The following is a 19,472-nucleotide window of genomic DNA, read 5'->3' on the forward strand; positions in this document are numbered from 1 at the left end:
AAATTGTGCAAAAAGGAGTTTTCATATCACCGAAGCACTTCAACCCTCCGACCTGTGATTCAACATTTCAACAGACAAACAGAAACCATTTAAAAGTCACGCAGGCACAGGGAAAACATGCAAACTCCACACAGGCGAGCAGGATTTGCACCTGGGACCTCAGAACTGTGAGTCAGATGTGGTAGCCAGTCCCTGTACAGTACTACGTCAAAAGACAAGGCTAGAAATAAACTAGCTTTTGGAGTCAAATATACCGTACACGATGATGACACGGAGTAAATGTCTTTTGCGGAGCCAATCAATGACGTCATTGATCGGATGGGAGAATTATGACATTAAAGCCGATCAGCATAAAATGCTAATAATCGTCCAATACCGATCAAGCCGATCAGATCGTCATAAAGTCTAGTGTCAACCGTCGAGACCTTCAAGTTCCTGGGAATTACAGTCTCCCGGGTCCTGAAGTGGGAGACAAACATCAACTCCATCCTGAACAAGGCCCAGCAGAGGATGTACTTTCTGCGGGTTCCGATGAAGCGCGGTCTGCAACGGGAGCTGTTGAGGCAGTTCTACGCACAGTCATTGAATCGGTTCTGTGTTCATCCATTACAGTCTGGTACGGTGCTGCCACAAAGAAGGACAAAATAAGACTGCAACCGATAGTCAAGGCTGCCGAAAAAAATCATCGGTACTACCCTACCCACCCTTGAGGACTTGCACGCTGCTAGGACTAAAACAAAGACATGCAAAATCCTCTTGGACCCTTCACATCCCAGTCACCACATATTCCAGCTCCTTCCCTCAAGTAGGCACTATCGAACAAAGCAAACTAAAACCAGCAGACATTCCAACAGCTTCTTCACTCTTGGCAATAATTTCTTAAACAGTTAATTTACAAATTCATTGCGACATGCTGCCAATTTTGCACATCTCTGTTGGGACACTTCTACATTATTCGTGCACTCACTGTTTTTTCACGCTGCACTATTTGCATCCTGTTGTTGATTACTACTGGCTACTATGTGTTTGAGAACTCTCTGCACCATTTGCAAAATCGTCACTGTACCTGATCACTATTAGTCACTTTAATCTGCTTTAAATTGTTTAAGGACTGCAACATTTGCACAATTGCCATTATTTCAGTATCACCACACTCGTTGTACACTTTCATTGCTCAGTGACTCTCCACACGTTTTTTACAGTATGTCCTAAATGTATATTTCGTCATAGTGGCTGTTTGTTGTCATACTAGAGTGGCTCCAACTACCGGAGACAAATTCCTTGTGTATCTTGTAACATACTTGGCGAATAAAGCTGATTCTGATTAAACATTATTTTAGTATTCTTTAGTTCTCCAAATAACAGGCAAAGTGTGCTTACTTTAAGCTGTTTTTTTTTTCTGTCCCAGTTAAGTTTACTAGAAAATCTACACATTAAAGAGTATTAAACAGATATTTAAAAAAGAAAATGTTCAATAAAACCAGTCAGTCAGCTTAATGGTAAGATAAGATAATGTAAAATGCCAGAGCCGGAGAAACGGAAGTTAGCATAGATGTTATGGTAATTATAAACTTTCAAACAACTGCTGCCGGTACTTTAAAACAGAGCAGCAACACGAACAGACGATACAACAATAATCAACAAGACTATTTATTATTGGAGCTTACAGTAGTTGTGAAGCTTTCGTGCATTCTTCTTGTTCTTAATACGCTGCTTTTCCAATGGACCTTCGTGCTGTCCGGCATGTTTCGGCCCAACGTGGTAGTACACTAAAGGTATGAAACTCTGAATTCCTGCCTGTATACCCATAGAAAATGATTATTTAAAGAGATGGTGGAAAGACCATCTCTAAACCGAGGCGGTGGTTTGCGACGCCACCTATCACCCGCATACAATACCGTCCTTTCGTCCATTCCTAAGAGACTCAATAATTCTGCCTGCAACAAATAAAAACAGGTCCTCTTTTGGCTTTCGGCAGTACCACAATCTTTTCACAACTGAATGAAATATTAACGAGGTGGTTTCCGTCCAATGACTCTTGTTAAGGGACAGTGGCCTTGATGCAAAGCATTTTAATGACTGTCGTTTTTTGCATTCCAAAAGAATGATACCATTTTTGGTTTGAGCCATTGCTCCAAATTGGAGCAAAGATAATGGGGTTTCCACAACAAAAACCAGGCTAGTGATGTCCTACCTAGCCTTCCATGAACTGATGAAGCCTTCTTGGATGAGATGTAAAAACCAGAACAGTCCAGTTGCGATTGATTTAATTCCCTGAGACAGTGACACCTGAGCTTGCCATGAGAACAGTGATACTATGGGACAAAACACGCACCAAACATTGCAGAACATGACAAAACCTGGGATACAGACGGAAATACATATGCTCCCCGTCCCACTACGGACCGTCCCCAAGTTTTGTTATGGCCTATTAAATACGGTCACATTTTGTCTCGTTCACCCCGTATTACTACGATCATCTAGAGTTCTAATCCACACCGTGAATGCTGATGCAAATTTTTTGGGACAGTTTAAAAATCTGTCCCATTATCCAAGGCAATCACGGTCATGTTTGCCCATCCAGCATTATGACATCCATCCAGTTTGGTCCACAGTGGCATGAAACGTGATTGCCATGACTGCTGGGATCATACTGATTGCCTAGTAGCACAAAACCTAGTTAAATTTAAATGAGAAATATTAAAGTCCAATTATGATCCATTTAGAATTTGCTGGCTGAAATCACCTCTGTTTTCGGGGCATGTTTCTGTCACAGCATTTTGACATTTTCTGCCTTCAAATGCGGCCCCCAACCGACCTGTAATTGGTACCCAGCTACAGTGTGGCAGAAAGGCAAGCTGAGTGTGGGTGAAACAGTGCCCATCACAGTGCATGAGAGCTTTACGGGGCGGCTTCTTTCTGTATCTCAGATACTTCGTTCCCAGCAGCAGTCTTGACCCCGGTGCCTCCTCTGCCCTTCACTGCATCACTAAATGCAGCCATTTGGGCTCCCGTAGGGCCCATGATGGAGCCTTGGTCGCCTCCCAGCCACATTTATACCACTGTGTGTGTAATGAAACTATGGATTTTCCATCAGAGTCCCGACACTAACTGCCTGTTTGCCGTGAATCCAGTCTCCACAGCACTATTCTGCACTGTATATGGAGAGGCGATTTCAACAGTGCTTCTGTAATTTGTTTCACATCATTCTGCCAGTAGCAATGGTTTGTCAGCTTGATAGCAATAACCATATACTATATATTGATTTGCAGTCAAGTGGGAGACAACTTTCAAAAAAATGTTTAAAGCAAGATCCACACCTACAGGAAAATCTCAGTCACAGATGAATGATATTGAACAGTGTATGAATTGTTACAGAACATTTACATTTTATCAACTTACTGGGAACATTTTCCTGTATATGCCCATAACGAGGCTGTAATTACAAGCATGATCAAAGAGGCACAGAGGGTGAACTGGATCCTGTTCACAACCACTGCGTTGTGCATGGATGAGCACAAAGACGGAGCTCATCTGCAAGCACACACAAAACAGAGACTGAACGAACACGCTGAGGGATTTAATGAGCGAGTGTGCCATCTCTGCAGTTTCATCTCTGTGCCGTCTCCCACTCTCTTCTTCTTTTATTTTTTGCACACACATGCGCACATAGGGGTAAACATGACCTACAAGCCCACTTACTCCCAACCTCAGTTGAAACTCTACTCCCAGCGCGTAACTTTAACCCAGTAACGTATTAGATCAGTTTTAATGTTGTGACTCTGCTCCAGTCCCTCTGCCTCCACCACAAACATCAATGGTCTCTCTCTCCTTGTTCTTCTTCCTCACTATTTGTATCTATGGCTGCCCTGACTACTGTTGCCATAGCAACCAAGGAGCAGACCCACCACAAGGGGATTGAGAGGCAACTTATCGTAAAGATCCCTATGTTATTGGAGGCTTATTACTGGGTGTGTGCTCACATGTGCTTGGGCGTGACTTGTGTTTGCTGTGTTCAGACACATCGATATCTTCTCAATAATGAAGCAGGTCTCTCAGGAGATAGAGGCTCAGTCCTCATCACTGCATGTGGACAAATACAATTTAGAAGAAACATCCAGAGACACATTTAATATGATCTGGCAGTTATTTTATGACTACACTAAATAACCAACCAGATCATTAAATGACAGCAAATGTGACAACGGTGTGAAAAGAAGAAGCAACAACCAACACACTCATAACTTTCTACCCCATATTAGGTGTGGATATACACACAATCTGTACTGGCCCTATCCATTCCAAGGTTATCAGTAATCCAATAGGTTTCCCTGAAAGCGGACATGTTTCCAGAGATGGAGCCAATATCCTGTAAGCGGAAACATCCGGAAAGAATCTCGTCTGAGTGACGCAGCGTTTGCTCTCTTCCCGTCAATCTATGTGACAGGATGAAATGTTTCCTGCTATCCGCAGTTATTTATTTTATTCGTTCCACTCATTTCTTGTTGGCGCTGATGAAGAACTGATGATTCACACTCGTCAACCCAGTATTAATAGTATTAATATTTTGGTATAAAGGCCGGTATAAACGCATTAAACAGCGCCACAGAGTAGTACACAGTGAAACTTCGAAAGTTGTGCATAATCGTTAGTTAACTTCAAAGTCTTCAACTTCAAAGTTTTTAAACATTCAACCCCCACAGAAAATGGAAGGGGAATCAAATTAATTCATTTGATCAATTATATTACCTTGACTACTTGCACAGGCATTACTTAAATATTTTATTTGTGTATCTAAATGATAATAAATGTTATTGCTCATATTGTACTAGGCAGCCAGACCCTTACTTATGTTACATTACATGGAATATATTTCATTTAGGCTCCATTTCACTTTTCCATCACTGATACCATTCTGTACTATCTATCCATCTACAGTCGAGCTCACCTTTATTGGCACCCTTCATTTTTTGCATAACCTGTATAATATCTTCAGAAATAAATGGAAATGTACCAAACATTTTTTATCATCAGGATCATTTATTTGGAGGGCCAAACTAATTTAGTGAAAACAATGTTTTGTTTTTTTCAACTTGGATATTGTAATTTCGAAGGGGAAAAAAACTGAAAAGAGCATGTGCAGCAATATTGGCACTCCTCAATATTTGGTTGTACACCCTTTAGCAGCGGTGACAGTCTAAAAACATTTATTGTATCAATCTATAAGCTTTTTGCACTTCTCAGGTGGTATTGTAACTGGATTGATATCAGGACTCATTGCTGGCCATTTTAAAACCTACCTACCTACCTATCTCACAAAAAATGCCCAAGTAATAGCAAAACACATTTGGATTTAATCCTTTCGTTGATCACTTGGCCGAAGTCAACTATGATGACATCATCAATAATGGTATTTGAACTTCAGTGGTACTGCTGTGCTTGTATTAAATATTTTAATGTTTCAGGGAGTGAAGAAATAGCACGTTTTAATCCAATGTTGGAAATATTGGAAGTATGTGCCATATTGCAGATAGGAGTATAACAATATGTAAAAAAAAAAAAAATAGATACCTGCATTGTAGGGATGGTAGTTTCTCAGAATTGGGCACACAGACCCATAAAGGCACGTATAAAATTTGAAGAAAGTGGGTCGAGTGTTATTTCTAGGTCACTAGTTCACTGCCGGTGACCCACAAATTGGCAACACAAGGCTGTTATGGATGATAACACATAGTTGAGAAGCCTTGGGCTGAAGCTTGAAGCAATCACCCACTGAGCGTTAGCTTTGAACAGCAGCGTAACACAATGTTAGAGATGGGTTGCAGATTTAAGATGGTCTCCATGGAAAATAAATGTGACTAGATTTATTAACATGTATTAAGTTCAAGCCTTACCTGCCAAGTAAATGCCAATTAAATGTATTGCATCACTGTATCCATGCAAACTTGTTCTCACGTTTCCTCCCTGTTTAGCCTATTGTGTGCACCTATGTACTTGGTGTCATTAAACAGTGTGTGTGTGTGTGTGTGTGTGTGTGTGTGTGTGTGCGCGTGTCCTCTCCCATGGGACACTCTTTGCAGTGCTTTAATTAGCTTAATCCACCAGCAACACATGGGGGAGCTGTGAATGAGAGGGGTTTGATGATAGTTGGAAGGCGAGGTGACTGAGGATACACAGAGGAGAATATCTCTCCTTCCACCATTTGTTTCTCCCTGAACACACCACACACATACTGTACATACACACACAAAGCACCCCTCAGTCTTGGCAGCTTCAGTAGTTGGCCAAGCCATTGTTAAACCTGCAGGGAGGTGGAAACTGTTTCTGAAATGACCACATGTGCTGTAGAAAGCCAGCTAAAGCATTTCCAGAGAGACTTTAAATTCACAGAGAAGCCAAGCTAAATGGCCAATTAAATATAATAGCAAGGGCTTAATTGGTGTTAGCCAAATTAGGATGACACATGCAATTAATGCTATGGAGAATACATGAAGAAAACTAGGGATGTGGAGAAAAAGGAGTGAGAGTGTCTAAGGCCAGTAGCCTAAAATGGACAGAAAGCAGATAAGGCGGTGAAGAAGGGGCTGGAGCAGGGGTAGGAAAATAGGAAGAAAGATGATGCACAAACAAATACTAGTCTTGGGAATAGATACAATCAGCTCAGTCAGTCAGCAAATTAGTAATTCCACAGGGAAAAAGTGGAGCAGTAAAACAAAAGTAGACATGCATGTCTATGAATCAAAAAGGTAAACTGGGTCTGGGTCAAAGACATGAGAAGTGATGAACAACTAAAGCAGAAGATATGACAATTTAAAAATGTCGAGTGTTGAGTGTCTACATCAAAGTAATTGAAACAAGTGACTGAATGAATGTGTTTTTAACAATGCCACGATAATTTAATGAAAATGGCCTGGCAATAAGGACAAAAAAGTTCAAACAGGAATAAGGAAACAAAAATCACCCTCTGCATGACATTGACTGAGCAATTTCTAATTAATAATAGCTTAATGGGTGAAAATCACAACGCTACAAAGTCAGCTAATACACAAATAATGCCGTGATAATTCCCCCCCCCCCCCCCCTGGTCCACTAATGCTTTAATAAAGCCCTAAGCTGGTGGAAATAATTAGTTCACTTTTGGTTCCAAGGCCAAAAATCCAGGAGGACATTCCTGACAAGGCTGACTGGAACCATACCCTATAGTTTCCCTTTAGTGAGAACGTATCTATAGAGTATACTCTACTGTATTTCAGATTGACAAGGAGTAGTCTGCAAAAGACAAAGATCCCCTATCTTAAATTGGAGCAAAAGCTTGGCATGGCATGGTAGAAAATGTGAAAGGTTCTCATACATGACCTCCTACTATATTTTTAATCATTCATTCATCATCAGCTAGTTGTAGCTCCGCATTAAAAAACTATGCTGGAGAAGTGTTTTAACACAAACGTATCATCAAGTCTCTGGAAGTCACCAACTCGAGATAATAAGCAAGTAGTCCACTCCAGTCTTTTGGTTCTATATTTTGGGGCAAATGATCTATTTCACATTGTGGCCAGCAAAGGAGCAGAGTGGACATAAAAGAGAGTTTTAGGTGAGAGCAAACATTTGGTGCTTTTAGCACATGTGGTTCAAGGACGAGGTGTTTTGCCGAAAATGCACAGAAGAATGTGAGGCCAGAATGTTAGACGGAAGGTAAATGCGGTGGAATTCTAGTTATTGTGATGCATTTAAATCATAGGTAGGCTTAAGGCAAAAATTTGATATTATATATATATATATATATATATATATATATATATATATATATATATATATATATATATATATACTGTTTTACTTTGGGGGTGTGAGGAAGGAAGGAGTTAAACAGAATGAGACTAGATTACACTGTGTAAGAATGATGAATGCGGAGGAGCAGCACTTAACTCCATGCATGAACTATAACCACTCTAAACACTGTGGCCTTCACATACAGTAGTCCCAAAGCATACAGAGGCTGAAATAAGAATTTAACACATCACCATTTTACTCACTAAATATATTTCCAAAGGTGTCATCGATATGAAAATTTCGCCAGATGTTGGGAACAACCCAAGTAATCCATACATACAAAAAGTTGAACAAATAAGATCAGAAATTAAGTTGTGTGTAATAATGTGAAATGGCACAGGGAGAAAGTATTGACCATGTCAACTGGTATTTATTTAATACTTTGTACAAAAGCCTTTGTTTGCAATGACAGCTTCAACACGCCTCCTGTATGGAGAAACTAGGCGCATGCACACCTTGCTCTGGTGTGATTTTGGCCCATTCCTTCACACAAGCAGTCTTCAAATCTTGAAGGTTCCGTGGGCTTCTTTTCTGGACCTTGAGTTTCAGTTCTTTACATAGATTTTCGATTGGATTCAAGTCAGGTGATTGGCTGGGCCATACTAGCAGCTTTATTTTTTTTTTCTTTGAAACCAACTAAGAGTTTGCTTGGCAGTATGTTTTGGATCGTTGTCCTGCTGAAATGTCCACCCTCCTTTCATTTTCATCATCCTCGTAGATGGCAGCAGATTTTTGTCAAGAATGTCACTGTCGATTTGCCCATTCATCCTTCCTTCAATAATGTGAAGTATACCAGTACCATTTTCTGAATAGCAGCCCCACACCATCATGTTCCCACCTCCGAACTTCACTGTTGGGATGGTGTTTTTAGAATGATGTGCTTCGCCATTTCTCCTCCAAACATGGTGTGCATTATGCCATCCAAACAGTTAAATTTTGCTCTCATCCGACCAGACTATATTCTCCCAGTATTCAACTGGCTTGTCCAAATGTTGTTCAGCAAACTTGAAATGAGCTTCGACATGCTTTTTTTCCAGCAATGGGGTCTTGCGTGGTGAGAGGTGACAGGGCGAGGTGGTAGAGTAGACTACTCACTGTTTTTCTTGTGGCAACAGTACCTGCTAATTCCAGGTATTTTTGAAGCTCTCGACAGGTGGTCCTTGGCTCTTGGACAACCCTTCTGATTATTCTTTGCACTACTCTGTCAGAAATTGTACGAGGAGCACCTGATCGAGGCAAATTTACGGTGGTATGATTGGCTTTCCACTTGCGTATTATGACCCCAACCGTGCTCTCTGGAACGTTCAGAAGCTTAGATATGCGCCCGTAACCAATGCCATCATTATGTTTTTTAACAATTAGTTTGCAATGGTCTTGAGATAGCTCTCTGCTCTTACCCATTGTGTCTTGACTCACACCTTGGCAATGAGACCTTTTTGTAGGCCATTAATTAGGACTCAACCAGCTGATATCCATTTGCACTGACAAGGGGCTGTATTGCTGTTTGATTATTGATATATTTTAGGTGTGCTTTTTGCACCTCCCTTTCTTCATGTGTTCAATACTTTTTCCCTGTGTCATTTCACAATTTTACACACAATTTCTGAACTTATTTGTTCTACCTTGTATGTTGGATTACTTGAGTTGTTCCCAACATAAATTTTCAGGTCAATAGCACCTTGGGAAGTTTGAGAAAAATGGTGACCTGTTAAAAATACTTATTTCAGCCGCTGTATGTTATCCACATGAAGCCACAGTTAAACATTCAAACCAAATCACATTCAACCACCACCAATTGTAGCCTTTTCTCCACCATAATTTCATACACAAAATACTTGAGTGTAAAGTATATGTATACAAATGAGCATGTATTCCTACAGGAGCACACAGACCGTAATCATCCTGACAACGCTACCCCAGAAGAACTCATCAAAATGATCTAATATAAATCTATTCGCCTGGCAATGGCTAATCTGAAAAGCCTGCTTCTGTTGCTTCCCTAAGAGTGTCTGCCTGTTTGCATTCTTCACACTAGATTAACTAATTTGATAGCAACATATTTACAGTCATTTACAATCCAAATTTGGTGTAATAGAGAGGAGGAAGCTGTGAGCGAGTATCTAAATGTCTTCCATTCCCATATGTCCTACCTCTATGCAAATGTACCGGTACCACTAAAATCTTGTGCTGATACTAAAAGTTTTATGTAGCTTCAGTATGTGGTTCTTAAGGGCGGATGGAGGGTGTGCAGCCAAGGTAGACTCTCCTAAGCCAAAGCATACATGGTGAGATGCTGGGTTTAATTGCAAGGAAATAAGTGTGCTAAACATTGAGGTAGCGAGAGTGTGGGCCAAAGGTAATCTCGGCCCACTGTGCTACTTGCACATTACCCTCTGGACACTGCTAGTGTCCAACTTTCCCACTGTGAATCTTTGTACAGTACTGTGGGGACATAATCTTTGGACTTGTCATCAGGTCTTTTGTATGATAGCATGTTTGTAGTATAGGACGAGAAAAATATCAGTAATGATACACTGCATTGTTATCTTTACTGTCCAGTGTGGATACACTACTGATCCTGATCCTGTCGCTGTCTTTTGTCTATGTTCAGCTGCACACTTACCAGAAATGACTGCATGTGTGATTTTTTTTATTTTATTTTAAATATGACGTGAATATCAGTATTCTCCTCCATGTTCTCTCAACACGCCATATCTAAACGACATGTAAAAACATGTTTTATTAAGTCCTGTTTCTAATAATTAGCTGCTCCAGGACTCCCCGCTTCGACAGTAATAATAATAATGACAATCTGCTCCATTCTTGAAGCAGATTGTCATTGTTTTGTACTTATTAACAATTTGCCAACAGTCGTGGTAATTTTTCGAGCTCATGACTGACAAAGTTCTAAAGTTGATGAACTGAGCATTACAGAGGCACACCTACCATGCCAAAATTAATATAAAATCTATTCATCGATTATGATTATGTTACTAACCGGAGAGGAAAATAAATAGGAGCCTCACGGTTTACACATCCATTCATCTATTCACACTCTGGCATTCTTTAACATCGAAATACATTAAACATACATGTAAAACATACAGTAAAATGATGACTGAAAAGATAGTTATAATTATATTGCAGAATCTGTCGAATAACTGTCATTTGTGTTACGTTGCATTTTAGTTGTCAATTAGTTTTTCTCTCACTCTGGAAAACACACTACTGGTCGCTATTACTATGGAAATATTATGAAAGAATAGTGATGTCTGATAGAGATGACCTAGAAACATGCTGTCCAGGTCCTCTCTGGGATCATGCAAGTATTCCAGGTTGTAACCACTCATTTGATCTTCCTTTAAAATTGGATTCCAGCCTGACATTTATTATTCATCTCCTCCTTTCTAAAAGATTTTTCTCAGGCTCCCTCTCACATGGTCTCTTCATTTTGCCTCATTAACCCCTGAAAGTGCTGAATTACAGCTCGCATTCAAAAGTAGTGAATGAGGGCTGTGTAGTCACATAAAGCAGAAGCTCGTAAAAATGTAATAACAATAAGAGTTTCAGGGAATGAACTGTCCCCATCACTGACATGTGTACATGTGCTTTTAAAGTGATTGAATTGAGTGTAGTGGAGGAATTGGTAATTATTTATAAATATGGATCATTATAACAGATGAGAAGTAGGATAAAATGTACAGTTGGATAACACAGTTTAATAAGACTGTGGGGGTGGGTGAGTGGGTATCATAGTAGATGGTGTGGAATTAAATATTTTAAGAGCCTTTAATAATGTCTACCCTTGCAGCCCAAGTGTTAAACCTAACTATTTAAAATGTCTTCAAGGTTCGAACATCTGACATGTATGTAGGTTTCTCTTATATCAACTACATCTAAGTATGTTATGTGCGCTGCCAGCACCTTGCTTTAATTGGAGAATATGATTATGGGGGGCAGAGTGAGGTAGGAAGGGGGGACAATCACTACACGACACTTACACGCATACATAGGACTCAACCGTTATCAATAGAGGAATCAGAATCATTGATTACAAGTGGAGAGAGGTCAGAGACAATGTCAGCAGTAGATGAAACAGATACGGAAAAGTGCAAAAACAGAGACAATGTTAAGAAGCAGTGTTATTAATTCATAACTGTGGTTACACAATGACTATTTAAATAAGAATTAGGTTGCCTTGGAGTCATGCATGCCCTCTATATTAATGTTACACATAAAAACAATTGGAGAAACTTAAACCCTACTACATTTTGTGCATGTATGTATTAGTCATTGTATGGAAAAATAAAAACTCATACAATTTTATTGCAAATGAATATTCAGTGTGGAGAATGTGATGGTTGTGTAGAGTTCATTGTTGCTTGTTTGTATTAAATAAATTGAGGGAAAATAAGAGTGCAGTGAGTGTTGAGTTGAAACCATGCAAAAGTGCTGTTGAGTCAGTCTCAGCTAGGTTGTGGCCAAAGAGGAATTAAAGGCTTCTTTATACTCGCGCGGGTGGCAACTGCGCTCACGTCACTGCGGCTGTCCGGTGCGTAGTTTGCCTTTATATTCGAGCGCAACCCACGCGCGCAGTTTTGAAAATGTACTGCAGTTCACCTCCAAGTCGAGGGTGTCGCTACTGCTGGTATTGGCTAGGACACCACAGGGTGGAGATTCCGCTGCATTTTTTTGGTGCAATTCCGGTGGCCGTTTTTACTTTCCTTTCGGTAACAAGGAACAAAGCAACAACAATGGCGACCGTGGAACAGTGTCTGCTCGAACAAATGGACCTAGATGACCAGATGATACGTTTAATTATCCTGCAAAATCGATCAAGAAGGCGGTGGCATAAATGGTAAGTAGAACCATGGGGCACGCGGATGACGTCATCACAGCATGTGACTAAAACGGACCAATCACGAGAGATGATCTCCGCGGCGTTCGACACGCAGCAACTATTTTTGTCGTGTGCGCGGCAAGCTATGCAGAGGCACCGTGCGGGGCAATTCGTCGGTCACGTGATGTAATGCGGGCGTTGTCGGCCGCGCGACTGCGGGAGTATAAAGAGGCCTTAAGTGTTAAAACAAGAAAAGATTACTCCTTCATGCAATCATTTCTATCTACATACATAAAGATACACGTAGATGAATTGTATGGTATGGTCTTATTAAAAAAAGAAAAGATGACTCCTCCATGCAGTCATTTTTATCTACAGTACATATACATACAGGTATATAAGGAGACAAATGAATTGTATGGTCTGGTGTTGTGTGGTATGGTATGCTGCAGCAGCACTGCTCCCCTACTGTATGTGGCCTTGGTTAGCCTGCATACAGCATGTTTTAGAGCAGATAGCCAGCTTGTGACTTCATGTGATTGAGTTGATTTGATTCTAGACTGGATGCCAAGAGAGAACTATTGTGTAAGTGGGAATGAGGGAGACAAAGAGAGAAAAAGAGATCGCAAAAGAGAGCACGACAGAGAGAGACATACAGTACATGCTTGACTTGTCACATTCGCATTATGGTTTAACTGGGCTGTATCTAATAAGAAAATGCCATTAAGACTCGACGCCGTCAAGAGGAAAAAGGAATAACTGGAGAAAATGATACATTTTGCTGTTAATTTGGGAACATCCTGATAAGATTGGATGACTGATGGTGCCTTGGGAAGGAGTTAAATTAACTAGAAAAAGATGTACTTAAGCAAAGTGTAAATTATCTGTTTTGTCTTGAGCAGTCAGTCTGAGCACTATCTGATCCCTTTCATCATTCTCTGCATTTCCCGTCTCACTTTCATCCGTTCGGTGCGTGTGCGTATGCGTGTGACCACATGCAGTTGTGTGAACTCATGACCGAGGGCCAACAAATGCCTTCACAAAGCCAAACTCTGTGCGGCTGCCCAGGTCAAACAACTCGTGGCTCAGTGGCTCACGCCAAAAGATGACACATGCACACAACTCACACATGGGATATAATCTCTTTAGAGGCACTCCTATTTGAAATTATTAAGTAGTTTTTCAAATGGCAAAGTTGCTGCATTAGCAATCTTCCTGAAAATAGTGTACTATGTATTGCCGAGATCAGACGACAGGATTTTAGCCCCAATCAGGCCCCACATATTTTGTCGGGAACGACATTTCTTGTAGTGTGAGATAATTCCCAACCATGGATTTGGCCCTACGATAGCCGTACAACGGCAAAATGAAAAGTCTACCCTCTTCCGTGTAGTGTGACACAACGACAACTTTCCAACAGCGCACCTTGATATCGACCAATAGGACTCCGTATTGTGACCAGCACATCGCCTCCTGTGCTTGCAGTTGTAAACATACTTGCACATCGTTGTCAACATTTATTCACACGCACAAACCAATGTTTACTGAAGATTTAGAGCCTGATTCGACAGAACGGCGACATATTTACATACAACCATTAGTGCTAGCACTAGCTTGCTCGGCTACATTTTTTTTTTGTTTCCTGCTTGTGAGCCGTATTTTATTAAAAGTACGTAAAAATACCTCAAGCAATCCTTGAATGAACGTCCTTTCCGAGTACTGGTGACTACCATCACATGTTTTTCCTCATTTTGTTCTCCCCCTACACACACAATATATTTGCATGGCGCGTTGTTGTCGTCACCATGGTAACAAGTGTATCCGGCCACGTTGACCGGTGACACATTTTCTGGTTCCGCCTCTCCAACAGTGTTTGATTTGACAAGCTAAAGCCCAGTGATCGTAAAAGATGGGATGCGGTGGTATCAGACTACACGTCGTTTAGTGTCACCACAGTCTGCCTGAGATACGACAAGATTTTATGCCAGTAGTCTGATATAGTGCAATCGGGAAAGACAAAATTTGTCTTGTAGTCTGATCCAGGCATAATGTAATCTCATGCATTTAATTGCTCTTACATTTTGTTCGATGGGCACCAAGGGAGTTACAACAGATACATGTGAACACACTGAAACACACACAAGGCAGTTTGACAGGTCAGCACAACGAGGCAGTATAATATCAGTCGATTAGACCATGTCATAATGCTGACAAGCATGGCCCCAGTGGAATACACCAATTTGTTAACATTGAATTAGAAGTGATTAGAATGTATTTAAATTTGACACCATGTCACATAGTACATGGATAGTGACCATTTAAGGCAATGTGTGCCCAAAATGTGGAGAGGACTATGGATCCCATACTTTCACTCTGCCTGTCACTGCAGCACAGAATGGCATTTTGTCCCTTTCCTTCTCATACATATGCACAAATCAGAGGAAAACAAAGGACTTTTGTACAAAAACAGAACGAGATACACTGTGAATTTATCTAGGTTTTCAAGTGTAGGGTTTGGGGGGGGACAATGACAAAGATTGTTGGCTGAAGCTATTTTCATCTCTACCTTTCTTCGCTAATATCCAGGTTGGATGCACTGGGAAGAACCTCAGCACCGACCCAACTGAGCCTGGCACAGCCACTCAGAGCACACAGTGGGCAATGGGATCACCCGCCACCTGGGTCACTGGCCACATACACACAGCAGATGGCTCACACTGAACGCCCCCTCACCACAACCAAGTAAATGAACGTAGGTAAAGGAAGCTTAAATACAGGGGAACCTCTACGATATGGCATGATCTTTGATTAAGACTGTATTTAAGCTTGGGTGCTGACAGATGAGCAGACATACTGACATTGGTCAGTATGTCTGCTCATCTAACTCAGGCCAAGTTAAGCAGTTCCAAGTAATGAAACAACCAAATGAAATGGAGACTTTTAATCTTAAATATCAAATGCGGCGTATGGCTGGCCCACCTTCACCACACAGCAGTATCCAAATCACCGCTGGAATTAGCTAATCATACCAGCTTCATCACTTCAATCCCTCATCTAGTTGCTCACTTTCTCTCTTGACAAGTCAAATGACAAAAGATATCACAGGTAAAATATGATTTTGATAAAAAGAAAATATCCAGCTGGATAAAATTGTATAGGATTTTTTTTACCTGCATTGTGAGTGCAATTGCTTTCCATCAATCTTTCCCTGCCCTTTCTCTAAAACTGTAACTGTACAAAACACCACAAAAGTACCCTCTAGAAGTCTATTCATCCATTCTACAGATATTCTTACTCCCCCTTTCTAGAAGCCCCCAGGCATGGCTATATAAACACTACTATACAGCAGTGTTCTCCAGGGGAAAGCATAAAGAACAGGGACAGCCTCTGTATTTTCAGCATGAACCACCACAAAACTGTCAGCATCTAAAAACACTGAACTATTTTACTGATGAGATCATTAAATTATAACAACGAGGCACAACCAGACGAGGGCGAACATCTGGTCTTCAATTGATTAAATGTTAATTTTTAATAATTTTAAAGGTATATGAGAATCTATGTAAGTGTTCTGAACTTCCTAAAACCAGTGTTAGCAGTATAATGTTGTCTGGAGTAGTTGTGAAATAGTGGAGGTCTGCGTGGATGAAGACATTATGTTGTTTTTTTTATGTTGTTCTTGAGATTGAATCAACAACGCCTCTCGATGCTAATGTTAGCATGTCAATAGAATTTTCCATTCATTTTAGCATTTGGCTGGTTGATAGAAATGCCGGTCTAAAGGAAATTTAGGTTTGCTTGTTTGAAACACAGAAGGTGTAATTCTTTTCGTTTTAGGTTTAGTTTTGCAGCAAATTTCAGTTGGCAGCTTGAAACGTATACCAAGTTTGCGCTCGCAAGTCAAAGCAAAAAAATCGTCCAAATGACTGCTCCTGTCTCAAAAAAATCGTAAGGTGAGGTCACTCCTACTTAAAGGCAGCACTCACTGTAGTCATCAATCAATTACACACTTTGAATACATTTTCTTTGTCCCACCCTTGTTTCATTATGAGAATATAAAGTACTAGCTCAATCATTACTTGTCCTTTGTACTTTCATAATTTCATTCTTTATCAATTCTGAACCTTCAGGAGGATTCAATAGGGGGATTGCATGTGTACATCCATAAACACACCTTGCTCATCATAGTGATGTTACACACACATCTATCAAGCAGAGAGCACAATCACACAGAAGAAAGGCAACAAGAACAGCAAAGACAGTGAATAGCTGTCATTTTGACAAATGTGCAACACTATATCATACTCCAACCTGCATTGTTCTCCTTCCTCAGTCCCTCCTGAACACCTCATGGCAAATATCAACATGCATAGTGTGAGTGGAAAACACTAAGTGCATACGCAAAATAAGCATTTGAAAGTCCTCAAACATCTAAGTTAATAACATATTCATGATATTGAATATTTGACAGGTCTTGAGCAGAGCGGGGAGACTGGCGTGCATTATAATGAGTAACCATTACTCCCATGAGTCCGGTCATTCATAGACTGAGCGCATACGCGCACACAGACGCAGAACAATAGTTATCCAAGTCACTTCTATCATTTTTCAGCCATCCTCTTAATTGATCACAGAACTGACGAAAGAAAGAGCCTTTAGGCATCACTGCCAATGGATTGATTGATTGAAAGCGAGCTCTTAAAACTGGAGGCAAGCCAGAATGTGGTAACAGTAACATTTTACATCTGCCGTGACTTACATGACAATCAATGAGGGCAAAACCGTCGACTTGCTGCAAACGGCTCGTTAAACTAACGGGTTTCAAATCGGCCCTGAATTGTCATGAGGAAAATGGGTCTGGCTGCATTTAACTCTTTGTACTGAAGTGTGTGTACACGTGTGTAATGGTGTGGTGGAGGTGTGAGGGTTTTGTGCTAAAGAAATTAAAAGGCAAGCATAGTCCATGTACTTTGTGGCCATTAGTTTTTCCTACTGAAGTAGGAAAAGGAAAACAACGGGAAAGTTACCCTATTTTCATTTTTTGTTTCGTATCAACAACAACAACAAAAAAATCGGGAAACGAGTCGGCTCCCATCTGTAGTTTGAAAATTGGAAAATGAAAAACGGAAAACAAGCCTTTCTGATGTTTCGAGTTTGAAAACTGGAAATTGAAAAACGGAAAATGGGCCTTTATCTGATGTACTATTATGTATTTATTTAACAATTCGGGGGGAAAAATACGACCATAATTCTCTTCCTCAAACTTGCTTCATGCGGCTTTGCCTTGACCCGGAAGACGTGAGCTCCGTGCCCACGGTGACGCTAAGATAAAATCGTCAGCGCATTCCATGTGCCTTCTATGGGAACAACGGCCTCCCAAGCATGGCCGCCACGTAAGCACGTCGGTTAGCCGGGCTCTGGCCGATCGAGTGTTCATATCTATGGCTCCTCCTGTTGATATCATTAGCTTGTGCGTCTATTTCGAAGCCTCCGTTCTCCGGGAATTCTCAACGTGGCTTTAGATGACTATGCCAACTTGATAGTGGAGATAAAAACCAACGGCATAACTTTTCGTGAAATCACTACAGGCATTCAGAGAGAAATGTCCGAAGGTGGATGTCAGAGTAAGCAACAGCAGAAGAAGAACGTCTTCCGGGTCAAGGCAAAGCCGCATAAAGAAAGTTTGACAAAAAGAATTTTGGTCCTATTTAATTTCCCGACTAGTGTTAAAGAAAAACATAATAGAACATCAGATAAGGGCTTGTTTACCATTTTTCAATTTCAAATTTTCAAACAAAAAACGGGTTACGACTCATTGCCTGTTTTTTGTTTACATACTGTGCGTCAAAGCAAAAAAATGAAACAGTCGCTTCCTGTTTTTTGTTTAAACACAAAACAAAAAAAACAAAAATAGGGTCACTTCCGGTGTTTTGTTTTCCTACATCGTAAGAAAAACGAATAGCCGCAAAGTACATGGACCAAACATGAAATCATCTTATCATAATCCAGAATCACAAAGTGATGATCTTTAATGAACACTACTCATCTAAATCAGTTTGATCAAGAGAAAATGTATACCAGGCATACCTTTTTCAGTTTGCCATTGCGCGTGCCAACAAAAGCCACAGTGTTTCCACGGTAGTCGTATGCTGCCACCGAGGTCATGCCGTCTTCTTTGTCGAGGAAGAGGGGGATCCCCTCAATGGTGCTTGTTCCGCCCAGAGGCTGATTGAAGTCTTGGCCACAGAAGTTGTCGTCGATCTGCAAAGGCTGGGCAAAGAAGAAATGGCAAATTATTTTAAAATGTCTTTATTATTTACAAATTTACAAATAATTGCCCAATGGATTAAGAAAACAAAGTGCTTTCTATTGAGTGATGCACATTGTTTTAATATCTTTAGAGTCAGGTAAAAGACTTAAGAATGAAGACGAGCACTTTTCCCACTGTTTGTAAAATCTGACATTTTTCTATTTTTACATTTGTCACTGTTCTGTGTAAATGGCGACAACATGTTATGGGAGGACAAAGACGACCTGGCAATTGGCCTTTGAAAGTAGTATTAGAGTTGTGGAGCTATAGCGGGACCAAGGTGTTGATTTGGTCCGAGTCATTATGGTCTAAGTCGGACTGAGCGATCAATCAATTTAATTGCTTCATTCAAATGTTTGGGCAGGAAGATTTTATGTTACTTATTTACATCTCTTTTTTTTTTTTGCAGCTTCCGTAGTTCAAAGCGCATCTCTACTGACGTGCACTGCTTATACTAAGAACATGGCTGTGAAAAAAGAGGAACTACTTTAC

General features: G+C 40.5%; 1 protein-coding gene across 4 annotated transcripts in view; it reads right to left on the reverse strand.

Moving 5' to 3' along the window:
* The window catches only part of LOC133408410 (plexin-A1-like), a 209,212-nt gene that overhangs the window by 132,360 nt on the left and 57,380 nt on the right, over positions 1-19,472 (reverse strand). For all 4 annotated transcript variants that reach the window (XM_061687296.1, XM_061687294.1, XM_061687295.1 and 1 more), the window contains one exon: positions 18,758-18,940. In XM_061687296.1, coding sequence (XP_061543280.1) covers positions 18,758-18,940 — 183 coding nt within the window. The remainder of the gene's footprint in view (positions 1-18,757; positions 18,941-19,472) is intronic.

Source organism: Phycodurus eques, chromosome 10 (genome assembly GCF_024500275.1).
Source record: "Phycodurus eques isolate BA_2022a chromosome 10, UOR_Pequ_1.1, whole genome shotgun sequence".
NCBI lineage: Eukaryota > Metazoa > Chordata > Actinopteri > Syngnathiformes > Syngnathidae > Phycodurus > Phycodurus eques.